The following is a 13,355-nucleotide window of genomic DNA, read 5'->3' as shown; positions in this document are numbered from 1 at the left end:
TGCACACGTCTATGAGACGTTCCATCTCCTCTGCTGTCGACAGCAATCCGTTTCCCATGAAAAGGGAAGTGATGCGATAAGGCAAAGCAGTCACGTTACAAAATGAACCAATCACATAGCTTTACTTAACAAAAGTTTAACATGAACACCCTGGGCTTGTGAACTGTCTGCAGATGATTCAGACCAATCAGAGGCCAAAACACACATGTGCTTTGTACATTACAACAACACAACCACAACTAAAGCCGGGGTCACACTACACGACTTTTACCCCGGTTTTAGCCCCGATTCTCAGTCTGGCTGAGTCTGTGCTGGTCGGCTCTAGTCTGCAGATTTTTGGGTCGGTCGGAGTCGTCAGTTGGAGAGAGAGTCGAGTCGTGTGTGAGGGGCGCCTCCCGATCACGTTTCAGAGCATAGTAATCTAGTGAAAACTGATCGGCGACTTAATCTGAACAGACTCCTGTAACAGCCAATGAAAACTGAGAGCATGAAAGAAGAAAATACAGCAAGTAAACAAAGAGAAATGGCGAAAAGTCTCACATGAGGAGCGAAGCTTTTTATTGAGCTGAGTTTAAGGCTCAATCAAGGTTATGTACAATTAAAATTCCACACTGATCACATTTTTAAATCCATGATCCACTTAAACATGTTTACCTGCTGCTTCTTTACTGTCTCAGTGCAAACAGAGAAAACAGCAGCAGCTCCACGTCTGTTTATTTGCGTTCTACTAACGGGAGAACGTGAGAGTTCTTGCGAGTTCTTGTGAGTTCAGTAAGGTCAGTTCGGTTCAGCAGCAGCTGAAAAATTGAGTAGTGTGTGATCCTCAATATTTCAGTCGCCCAAAAAAATCTGCAAAAACCAGTCTGATAGTGTGAGACTCCCAGTCTTTTATAATCTCTTCAGACTTTAAAAGTCGTGTAGTGAACCTAAGGCTTAATTGTCAAGGGACTGGGTTGAGTGTGTAAGCCTCAAGCCAGAAAAAGGGTTGCTTACTGGGACAGCACGGAGGTACAGTGGGTAGCCCTGTTGCCTCACAGCAAGAATGGCTTGGGTTCGATTCCCGGCCGGGAGACTGGGGTCCTTTCTGTGTGGAGTTTGTATGTTCTCCCTGTGTCTGCGTGCGTTTCCTCCCACAGTCCAAAGGCCGATTGGACAGGCTGAATTGCCCCTAGGTGTGTCTGTCTGTCTGTCTGCCCTGTGGTGGACTAGTGACCTGTCCAGGGTGTATCCTGCCTTCTGCCCAATGACAGTTGGGATAGGCTCCAGCACCCCACTGTGACCCCAAAGGATAGGTGGTTTAGATTGTGTGTGTGTGTGTGTGTGTGGTGTCTTATTGGGCAAAAGAAATTTATAGATAATAGAGATTTTTTACAATATTGCTCATAAAAATCACAATTCAATATCTTGTCCAAATCATTCAGCCCTAGGCTGGAGAGTGATTAACTCAAGCTGCGGATCAGCAGATGAACTGCAGTCTCTGACTTTACACCTGCAACGTGGAGCTACAAGGCAGGAGTTTGTATTAAAGTGTCCATGAGATTCACAGTCAGTCAAGATAGTATGGATTCTTTTTGTTGAACTCAGATAGACCAAAAAAACAAAAAAAGTGAAGCATTTCAGATACGGTTCCGTATTTATGGTCACATTATTGTGTGACGTATTTCACTGTGACTGAATCAGTAGATGTGAATTAGAGTGCAATGTGATTTGAGCTCATGCTGAACGTTGTTCTCTGTTCCTCTCAGACGAGACGAAGCTCAAACTGTGGAACGTCACCAGCAGTAAGAATGTGTTGCAGCTGCCCAGCATCTTCCACCACCTGCCCCATCTCCTGGCCAAGGAGACCAGCCTGCAGCCCGCCGTGCACATCGGCCAGGGCCGCACAGGAGGTACGTGTGTCTTTTCACCTCGGTCTTAACTTCTGTCATCCCCGTCTCAGAGTCTTGATCCTCTCATATCATCACTCTCCCCTGAAGATTTATTACCTTCTCTCTCTCTCTCTCTCTCTCTCTCTCTCTCTCTCTCTCTCTCTCTTTTTTTCTCTCTCTCTCTCTCTCTCTCTCTCTCTCTCATATTTTCTTTCTCCTTTTTTGCCTCCTGTCTGTTTGGTGCACTCAACATTTTTCTTTCTCTTTCAGTCTCTGTCTTTGAAAATATACAGTATTGTGCAAAAAATTTAGGCACCTGAGAACATTTGTTTTAAAACACTATTTGTCTGGACTGTAAACATTTTTTCATTTTTTAGTATTGATTTTCTATACGTCAGTATTTTTATTTAACCATTTCCCACTCACTTCTCATGGCAGCCCAGTATTAATTGTAGTTATCATCCAGTACCTAGTTTATCTAATCAATCCCTTATTATACTAAATCAACTGTATTGCTGATGGAATTTCACAAATCTGTGTAGTGGCTGGAAGCGTCGGGGTGAAGACGTGTTCTTCTAACTAGCTCACATGATATCAAGTACTTTTTTGAACACTCTTGTTTTTCACTGCATTGGTGTTTATTTTTATTCTAATGTTTTAAAGACATTAACTGGCAAAAACACACTGTCAGGATAAATATTTTAAACAGTTTGGCTGTTGGCCTCAACGATTTGAGGAAAATATCTAATTGCGATTTTTTTATAAATTAAGATTCAGGACTGATTTATTTTGGCAAAAAAGACCAGAATATCCACCTTTTTTGGCTCGAGGCTCGACCCCTAAAGTATGTTGTGGTTGTGATGTCGCAACATGTGGAGGTTTGGTTGCCTCTGATTGGCCTAACTCACCTACAGGCATTTCACAAACTCTTATTAGGTTCAATTTCCCCTCTTAAAACAACATTTCTGCTGATGTGCACACTTACAAAAGATGGTTCTTCAAGGGTTCTTTATTAAAGATAATATATAGATTCTATATAGAACCGTAAACACTCAATGACTCACTTGCATGCTTAAAAAGTTCTTTGCATGATGAAACAGATTTTTAAATGTGTGAACTTTGTGTTGTATATGGTTCTGTATAGCACATTTGTGGAAAAGGTTCTATATAGCTCCAAAATGTTCTTCCATTGTTACAAGCTTGACATTGTAACAATAGTAGAACCCTTTTGGTGCTGTATAGAACCATATACAACACATTTTCCTTCAATCTGAAGAACGATTTCACCATGCGAAGAACCATTTAAGCATGCAAATGGGTCTGAGTGTTGATGGTTCTGTATAAAATGATTGTCTTTACTGAAGAACCATCTTTTTTAAGAACCTTGAAGAACCATCTTTTTTGAGAGTGTTGGCTATAATTAAAAAAAAATTGCAGCTCTTGTGATTTGAAAGTTGCACCGTCTTAAATTGCGATTTCCATAAAAAACGTATTCATCTTCCAGCCCTATTTGGCTGCATGTATATTAGAGCACTGGGAGGTAGTTATATGGTGGCAGCCTCAACACGGACCCACGAGGGGGCTGATTAGAGAGCCGGCTTGGCAGTGTATGAAGCTCAGCTGGGGCTGTGCTGCTGCACCTTACATGCATCTATAGATATACACAGTTTTATGTGACTGGAACGTACACAGTTACGGTCGTACACTCCCACTCTCAACAACGTATATCATGGGAAAAAAAATCACGAAGGAAACAAAACCCTTCGGTTGTTTCTAGGACAATCCCTTACACTGACCACTTTAATGAATAACACACTTCCATTTTAACACATCTGATTTAAGATTTCAAGCCCTCAGGAATATCTGACTGTTCCAATCAGGTGGATTTGATTAGAGCTGCAGGAAAACTCCAGGAATGACCAGGAATAAAACTAATGAAGAATCAGTTAGTTGGAAACTATTACTTACTGCTGCAGATATTTAACCCTATGGATGTAAGAAAATAAAAAGTGTGTGCATTTGTATATTTCTATGCATGTATGGTTGTATGGTTGTATATCGCTGTTGTTGGAAGAAAAGCTTTTTATCTCCATAATGGTAACTTTACAGGAGAAGGAAAAACATACTTCACTTTTAATGTAAGTCAGTGGAACCAGACTTTTTTCCAAGTCATTTTGTGACGTTTCTTTTGGTCCATTCATTATGAAATTTACACACAATGTAAAGAGCAACAGGTATTTTCAAATTATGTCAAAAACTGAAAAATGACAAAAATGGAGATATGAGGTTTTCTTCTGACAGCAGCAATCTATATAAAACATATTATATATTATATATTATATATTATTGTCTAAGTGTGTATTTGATGTTTGGTCATTCAACATTTGGTCTTGGTAAAGGCTGTGGAAACAGAAATTGTCTAATATTTTATGAATGAAAAGAAACTTCTTTTCAACTTTTGTGTGAAAATTATTTATTGCTGCCTAAAATATTTTGAAAACCTACATTGGAAACATTTTTTTCTGAGTAAGATTGAATTTACGCACAAATTTAGCGTTGTGACGGATTTCCTTCACATGCCTTGTTTTCAAAAAGAGCGCTGCCACTTTTCAGCGCTTACAGATAGAGACATCCAAGAAAACTACAGCTTTTCTGAGTGGAAAGTGCTCAAACAGCTCTACATGGCAGAGAAATGTGGTCTCTTACATAATGGTTTTGATGAAAATAAAATTTAAAAACAATAAAATTAAAAAAATTCCTCATTACAACAGTTTTGCTGGAAGTGATGTCAGTACATAAAGCATTTTCAGGTGAATGTCGATGTAAATGAGCTTTTGAGATGCAAAGATTACACAATTTTTAGAGCATTGTAAGCCAAAACACACTGGCCTGGTTTTCTCACTCTGAATATGATTGGCTCGTGAGTGGCTGCAGTGCTTCATTCGTTTTTCTATCTGTCTTTCAGTGTCAATAGTGATGGGCGTGCCCAGTGTGAAGCGGGAGGTGCATTCATATTTAACAGATACGCTCAGCTCTCTGATGTCGGAGCTGAGTCAGGCAGAGAAAGAGGATTGCGTCATTGTGGTCTTCATCGCTGAGGTAAGCCTACAACTCCCATGATACACAGCTCAAACACGCTCGATCAGCCAAGACATGTTTGGTGTCCAAAGTTTGCTTGTTCAGTTTAGTGCTGGAGCTACGAGGCTAATGCAGCTGAACAAGTGTGCTGCACCAATTAAGACAGTACAAACAAACAACAATAGAAGCAAAAACTCCAGACATCAGACATGTCTTCGTTGATCATCTACAGTTGTATGCAGAAGTTTGGGCACCCCTGGTCAAATAACATGCTGTGTTGAAAATAACACGTCCTGTACAGAGAGCACACCTCTGCACGTTTTATTTATTTTACTGAATTTAACATTTTGGAAAAAAATAAAACATAAAATGTGGCTTGTGCAAAAGTTATGGCACATTTTATGTTTTATGTTTTATTTTTTCTAATGTGTTACACTTACGATTTGCAGAAAATGCCCTATTTAAGTTCCCTGTGGAGAATGTGTTTTTATTTTCACTTAGAAAATCAACAAAACATGTCATTTGACCAGGGATGTTCAAACTTTTGCATATGACTGTATATCAGGGGTAAGGGAGAAATTGTGTTAATATATTAATTAATAGATAACCATTAATAATGTTGACACAATAAATTATTAATGCTGTTAATGAGTTTTCCTAGTTTGACCCTTTGAAGCCCAGCTGATCATGCGTTTTATGTTTTGCTTTGTTGTTTTTCTTGTGTTGTGCTTATGGCTCTTATAAGGGCAAGTTATAATTATGGCTCTCCTGGTAAGACCAAAGTTATTTACAGCTTCTGCCATGCTGTGAATTTATTAAACAATGAAGGAATCAAGTTCGAAGTGTCATTTGCAGCCAAACACGGTTCTGATTCCAGCTTCTTGTTCGAATTTTCTCATTCCACCTTAAATGGTGCAGCAAACACTTTCTGGTGCCTGAAGCTGCACCATTTAAGGTGGAACGGGATAATTCGAACTAGAAGCTGGCAAATAAGAAGTTGACTTCAGCTTCGTGTAAGAAGGTGCTAATGTTAATCTATTATGAATATCTACACGGATTAAGGAATGATATAACTTACTGAGCTACAAAGCTTTAACCATCACTGTAAATAAATAACTACTACATAAAGTTAAGACCCCCTGAATAGACTATTAAATGAAATAAGCTTAATATAAAACCAGAGGAAAAACAATCACATCAACAGGTTCTCTGTGCCTCATTAACCACACGGCCATATCTACATAAACACCACACAAACAATACACATCTCACAGACATGAGTGTGGATCACTGCGTTCCCTCCGTTATATAATCCTATCCCACTTTCTGAGTGTGATATTCCTGAAATAGTGTAATTTTGACAGTATCTTTCTTAAACTGCCGCTCTGTAATGGTGCTGAATGCAGTCCAGCAGCGATGTTGACGTGCCTGGCTGGACCCAACACAGCGTCTAGGTATGCATATCTATGATTTAGGGTGGTATATTTGACCGTTCATTTCTTTAAACATCTCTGCTGATTATCTTGTGTGTGTCCATATGTACCACATATTCCCAGAAATTCAGTGTTTGTTCATATCCACAGCTGCACACTTGTGTGTGTGTTGGTGTATATCAGTAGGTCAGTGAGTTCTCTCCTTCAGGAGTGAATATTTGCATTAGTGAGTGCATGCATGTGTTCGTGTGTGGCGTTAGCGGGTCAGTGTGCTCTCCTCTGCTTGTGGAGAAGGTCAGTGCACTCACACTCTAACAGGAAACCTTGTTATCACCCACAGCATTCCCGTCGGCTCCCGCTAACCCACACCATAATATTGCGCTAATGGCCAGCCCACTAACGCCAGCCGCTAACTGCCCTGACCCTTGATGATAAATCCCCCACTGTTGAGCCGTGCTGCAAAAATCAACCATTAAGAAGATGCGCTCAGGCCAATTAGAACACGAAGCAGGCTGGGCAGATGCACACAGCATGGCAGAGCATACATGCTAATGGTGGGAGCTGACGAAAATATAACATTAAAGAGATTTTCACATCATATACCTCTCTGTGTTTAATTATTCTGGGCTTTATCACAGAAAACAAATGAAAACCGTGTGAGTCTAATGATTTACTGGTTGTTGTTGTTTTTAGAGGATTTTTCAATTGTAACAAATTATTACTCTCACTATTTTTACACCGTTAAACCTTTTTCCTAGTTCCCCAGACCCTCCCTAGACCAGGGGTTCTTAATCTTTGTTAGAAAGTGTGTAGAAATTTAATGCTACTGGAAATTAATTCATTTTTCACATTTTTGCATTCTTTCCCATTTAAGTGACACTTGTCATATTTTTCTTTGTGTTTTATAAGATGTATATCTTTATAGCACCACTCTTGTGACCCCTCTGGAACCATGTCAGGACCACCAGCTGGGGCCCTGACCCCTGTATTAAGAACCCCTTCCCTAGGCCCCTCAGACCATGAGTAGTAGTGCAAGCTGAAGCCCAGCGGCTTGTGTTGCTATGATAGAATCAATGCCTGTAGACTTCTAATTCAAATACTGCTTTTTAATGGCTTCAGAGCCTTTGGCAGACGACGCAGGACAGTGATCACAGGAGACCTATAGATGAATTAATAAGCAGCAAACTAAAAGCAACAGCAAAGTGGAGCTCCAGTTCCCTTCAGTAGCCTCCATTATAACAGTAGTTCACTGTTTGAATATGAGGGCTTTAACCATTGACTAGAAAAGAAGACTCAGTCTCTGCACAGAGCAAACTTTAATATCGCTGCTGTCGGAAGGAAACCTCGTATGTCCAAAATGGTAACTTTACAGGAGAAGGAAAAAACCTACTTTACTTTTAATGTAAGTCAATGGAACCAGACTTTTTTCCAAGTCATTCTGGGTCGTTTCTTTTGGTCCATTCTTCATGAAAGTAACAGGTATTTTCAAATAATGTCAAAAACTGAAAAATGACAGAAATGGAGATACAAGTTTTTTTTTCCAACAGCAGCGATATATTACATTTTTGCAAATTTTAATTTTAATTTAAAATTTTAGTAATATTTATTTGCTGAATTTAACATACTACTAAATACAACATAGAATGTTTCAGGTACATAAGTTTGGGCACCCTTACTAAGACCCTTACCAAAATGCGTTATTTTTATGTAAATGTTGTCTTGCGTCCTTCAGATGTTGACTTTTGTGATGGGATCACAGTTAAGGTAACGTTTTGTTTGTCCAACAACACTGCACAGTGGGCCAGTGCATCGTGATTCACCTGCCAGCCAAATCTTCCTGTAGGTCCTTGGCAGTGATGTGGGGGTTTTGCTTTGTATAGCTGACCAGTCTGTGAACAGTTCTCCTTAGTTTCCATTTCTTAATATCTTTTCAGACAGTCAAAATTTCAAGCAGGAAATATTTAGATGTCTTTTTTTCTCTTGCTTTGTAAGAGTGAATTATCCTTAGTTTCAGATCCTCCATAATATCCTCAGTCTGCTACTTAGATGAGCCCATGTCTTTTGAGAGTAAGCACAACATTGTGAAAGGTTTGAAGGCTCACAGGATTCATTACACTGTGGAATTGTTTACACCTGACTTAGATTAAGGCCTGATGAGTCAAATAAGCTCTGAGACGCCACAAAATAAAACAGCAGTGGAGCAAATGAAATGGTGGCCAAACGTTTTCCAGTATATTACATTCAGAAAATAAATGCTAATTGTGTGTTACAAATTGTAGAAATCGATCATACATAAGTTTGTTCCAAGCAGATGTTGCATTAATCTTTTCACTTAATAAATCAAAAAAGCATGTTGCGTACACCTGTATATACACTCATTGGTTGGAAGCTACTGTTGCTCTCCCTGGACAACGGTGAAGTTTTGCGTTTGCAAATTTGCATTCCGGTTGATGCTCAGGTTCATTCCGATGAAGCTTTTTTATCCACTTATGCAGCTGTAACAAAATGCAGTGTTGCTTAAATCAAATACACAACCTCTCTAAAGCCCTATTCAAGCTGGATTAGTTTACCACAGGAAGTCCTGTAATGTAATAAGTGTGTGATTTAACTGGCTGATTCGTACGGGATTAAGGTTCTCTGTAATTTCCCCAAATTACCCCAAATAGCCTGGATCGGAACATCATCATGTGGATGTTTACCTTAGCATTATGCAACAGGCGCCACACTATCGAACAAGAACAATACGTTGTGTGACTAACTGGCATATAAACTAGCATTAGGCTAGTAAAGTTGGATCATTTAACGTACCAAATGCCACCCAACAAGACAGAGAACGCACTGCCTGGCGAGGGGGCTTTTGAGATGTTTAATCTTTCTTCTCCTTGTAATTTGGCCACCAACAAAAATGTTGTTGACTGTGTTCTTGTCATGAACCATTTAAGGTGGAATGGGAAAATGTGAACAAGAAGCAGACAAATAGAAAGCAAACTTCAGCCTCGTCCATTTTCTATTACCTGGTTTCGGTAATACATTATTGAGATGTCAATATGAGCTGGAGTACTATTACTGAGAAGCTCTGAGTAATTATAGAAGGCAATTCAGTCCAGAATTATTATTTAGCAGACGTGTAAAAACTACAGACATGGCAGATTCGTACTGGATTAAATCACGGCCCTTATAACTCAGATTACGGCACGTCTGCGGGTAGTACTAATACTGCTCGAATAGGGCTTTTGGGTCAAATTTGAGCAAATTAGACAGATGCGATTAATCATGATTAACCATACAAAATAATACAATTAATCACAATATATGTTGTTTCAAGGCCCTAAAATGCATGTGTCTGTGTGAATGCATGAAGCCTGCTTCTGTCATGTAGAACAAATTGTAATACAGCAAGCAGATTGCCTCCCAGAAAGGTCAGTGCTGAGTGATCTTAGCGCATGTTTGTGCTGGCTTGTTTATAAGGGAGGACGGAGTGTGTGTCCTCTTCCTGTGGTGATTAAAGATTCTCTTCATACATTAAATCATCACATGCATAATGGGCTTCTTAAGATGCAGCCACCTCCACAGTACACAGTACACAGTGGGGAAAATAGACCCCGCCCACTGCCATCTGTTTGTGTGTGCTCATGTCTGGGCATATATGTGTGTGTGTGTGGAGGAAGGGGGGCTTGTGGTGGTACAATGTTGGAGGTTAATTACCATTTACCAGCATTATGATGCTGATCATAGCCCACTCACGTTCCATGTATGATTGCAGGAAATGCCTGGAGACACATGCTGACTGTCCTGAACTTTATTCTGGATCATAGCAATGGCATTATTAAAGCGATAGTTCTGCAAAAAAACCTTTATTTACGCAGTTTCTTCTCTTACTCCAAATGACGTCAGTTAGCCAGGAAGCTAAGCTAATGTTTATCCAAATTCTGCTGCTTTGGTTTTGCACTGGAGCTACAAGACTAATGTGGCTAACAAGTAATGAAAGCTCAAGCACTTCAACAGACCCCTGAAGTCATGCGTCATTTTTGAGGTCGATATAATATAGGGGCTTCGGGGGGTCTGGGATCCCCTAATGGACCCCCTCTTGGACCACCCGAATGTCTCAAAATCAAAATTCTGATGATGTTATGCTGCCTGTTTGAAGAAAAACAGGTGCTTAAATACAAATTCAGGGAAAGGTTATTGTTTAGCTGCTTCACCCACAATCAGTGAGCTTCTGTCTTTGCTATTCTTAGCTAACTAGAGATGCAGCTCTGTTCTTCCTCAGGGTGGCGCTGTAGCAGACCACCCAGGCTCACCCAGTTGGTCCTTCATAGTCTTGCAAACCTGATCATGCACCGACCTACCTCTGAAAAACTTTACAATATGCCATAGCATATTTTAAAATCTGAAAACTTTTCCTGAGAGACGGATGGGAAAATGAATTGGTCCTCATTTCTCAATCCAAACGTTTTGCTACCATTGAAGCTGGCATCAGCGTCGTTATGGTGGGTGAATTAGCAGCCAGCCAACTGGGAACCAGGGGGTATTTCACACACTGGCTCCAAGTTTTCTCAATGTGAAAAATGAATGGTGCTTTTTGAAAATTGCCACTGTCGCCCCCTGTGATAAACAAACTCGATACGTTTTATCCTATGTACAGTTTTTTATTGGTGTCACTAAATCCTCTAAGTTATGAGGTTGTTTCAAGTTTCAAGTTTCAAGTTTATTTGTCATTTGCACAACATGTCAGGACATTCATGCATTGAAATGCTTGTGGTGAGGCTCAGATAATCACTCTACAGAAAGTAAGCAAGTAAAAATAAAAATATAAAGAAAATGCTGAAACTGAAATCTATTAAGAGTACACAAAATATACACAAAATATAGAGACAGAAGGGACATATGTAAGGAAAAAAAAAAAAAAACATCTCTGCTATGTACAAATATATTTATATTAAACAAGGGATAATCTGTGAAGAATTACCAGTTTACCAGTCAAAATACAAAAAAATGCTACATACATGTTAATAGCAAGCTAAGCTGTGCGTTGAAATGATGTTGCATGGAAGTAAGTCTGTTATAAACTTTAAACACTATTACTATAACAACACTTCTTTGAACTATAGACAAATACTGCTGAAGCAGCTTAACTGCCACATTTGAGAAAGTTTGCGGGTTTGCATGGTGTTTATTGGTGAGGTTATCTAACCTGTCAATTGATGTCAATTTTATGTGCAGCAGTGTAGCTTGAATGTGGCAATGTTCATATTTCCATTGCTTAATGACCTCATAATTCAAAGGATCTAACATTTGGGGAAAAAGCGTTCATACAACAGAACATATTGGGTTTGGAACATTTGTTTATCGCAGGGATTGATGGCACTGGCTTTCAAAAAATGGCACTGATTTTTCCCAAAATGAAAACCAGCTTAGACCCAGAGGTTCTAATATGGTTATGACACTGACTGCAAAATGATGGCTTAACTTCAAAGGTCTGTTAGCATTGCGTGAAACTGCATACCTAAATCATCCCACACTTACCTCACACTGTATCAAGTTGTTAAGTGATTTAAAATGACTTGCTTTTATGGCTGTATAATATACTGTGAACTGTAAAAATGAATAAAAGTATGTGGGACTTGTTTTCAGACTCGGAGTTACATGAATGAGACCAGCCCACCTTTAAAGGCTAACTTTTTTCCCTGCTACAGAAAGTTGTTTTCATCTTCTTCACTTCTTACGCTTATTTATTATTTCTATACTACACTGAGATAACAAGGTGGCTCACTAATGATCAGTGAAAACTGGCAAAAGCTTTTATCTTAAATGTGACATAATCATGTCAATATGCTACAAACTAGTACTAGGTAGTAATAGTGGTAGTGCTAGTTAAGGTCAGCGTTTCTCAGTGCTGATGACCTCATCCTCCTTAAGTAGCTTTTTAATTTTTGTCTTCTCTGTGCCTTCTTGTATTAGTTCTTGCTACTGCTGTCTTTTTTCACATGATTCACCTATGAAAATTGGTAATCGAAAAAAAAGTACAACCCCAATTCCAAAAAAGTTGTGATGCTGTGAAAAATGTAAATAAATGTAAATAAAACCAGAACGCAATGATTTGTAAATCTCATAGACCCATATTTTATTCACAATAGAACATAGAACACATATCAGATGTTGAAAGTGAGACATTTTACCATTTAATGAAAAACATTAACTCATTTAGAACTTGATGGCAGCAACGCATCTCAAAAAAGTTGGGACAGGGCCGTGTCTACCGTTGTGCAGCATCCCCTCTTCTTTTAACAACAGCCTGCAAACGTCTGGGAAGTGAGGAGACCAGCTGCTGGAGTTTTGGGAGAGGAATGTTGTCCCATTCCTGTCTGATGTAGGATACTAGCTGCTCAGCAGTCCTGGGTCTTCTTTGCTGGATTTTTCATTTCATAATGCGCCAAATGTTTTTTATTGGAAAACACACCAAAGGCACTAATACAACCCCAGACCATCAGAGATGCAGGCTTTTGAACTGAGCGCTGAATACAAGCTGGATGTTCCCTCTCCTCTTGAGTCCACAGGACACGGTGCCCGTGGTTTCCAAAGAGAATTTAAAGTTTTGATTCATCTGACCACACAATTTTCCATTTTGCCTCATTCCTTTTTAAATGAGCTTTGGCCCAGAGAAGACGGTGGTGTTTCTGGATCGTGTTGACATACGGCTTCTTCTTTGCATGATACAGCTTTAACTTGCATTTGTGGATTGCACAGCGAACTGTGTTCACAGGCAATGATTTCTGGAAGTGTTCCTAAATCATTGCAGTGATTTCCAGTACAGAATCATGCCTGTTTTTAATGCAGTGCCGCCCGAGGACCCAAAAATCATGAGCATCCAATATTGACCGTCAACCTTGTCCCTTGCGTACAGGGATTTCTCCAGATTCTCTGAATCTTTTGATGATATTATGTACTGTAGATGGTGGGATATCCAAAGTCTTTG

The 13,355-nt window shown here is 39.5% G+C and overlaps 1 protein-coding gene across 2 annotated transcripts in view; it reads left to right on the top strand.

Moving 5' to 3' along the window:
* mgat4b (alpha-1,3-mannosyl-glycoprotein 4-beta-N-acetylglucosaminyltransferase B) overlaps window positions 1-13,355 on the top strand; it is a 232,561-nt gene that overhangs the window by 133,347 nt on the left and 85,859 nt on the right. For both annotated transcript variants that reach the window (XM_036569309.1, XM_036569310.1), the window contains exons 3-4: window positions 1,746-1,889; window positions 4,834-4,967. In XM_036569309.1, coding sequence (XP_036425202.1) covers window positions 1,746-1,889; window positions 4,834-4,967 — 278 coding nt within the window. The remainder of the gene's footprint in view (window positions 1-1,745; window positions 1,890-4,833; window positions 4,968-13,355) is intronic.

The sequence above is a fragment of the Colossoma macropomum genome, unplaced genomic scaffold (genome assembly GCF_904425465.1).
Source record: "Colossoma macropomum unplaced genomic scaffold, Colossoma_macropomum, whole genome shotgun sequence".
In the NCBI taxonomy this organism is placed as follows: Eukaryota; Metazoa; Chordata; class Actinopteri; order Characiformes; family Serrasalmidae; genus Colossoma; species Colossoma macropomum.
Note: the sequence above shows the minus strand (reverse complement) of the source record. Positions and strands in the feature narration are given on the sequence as shown.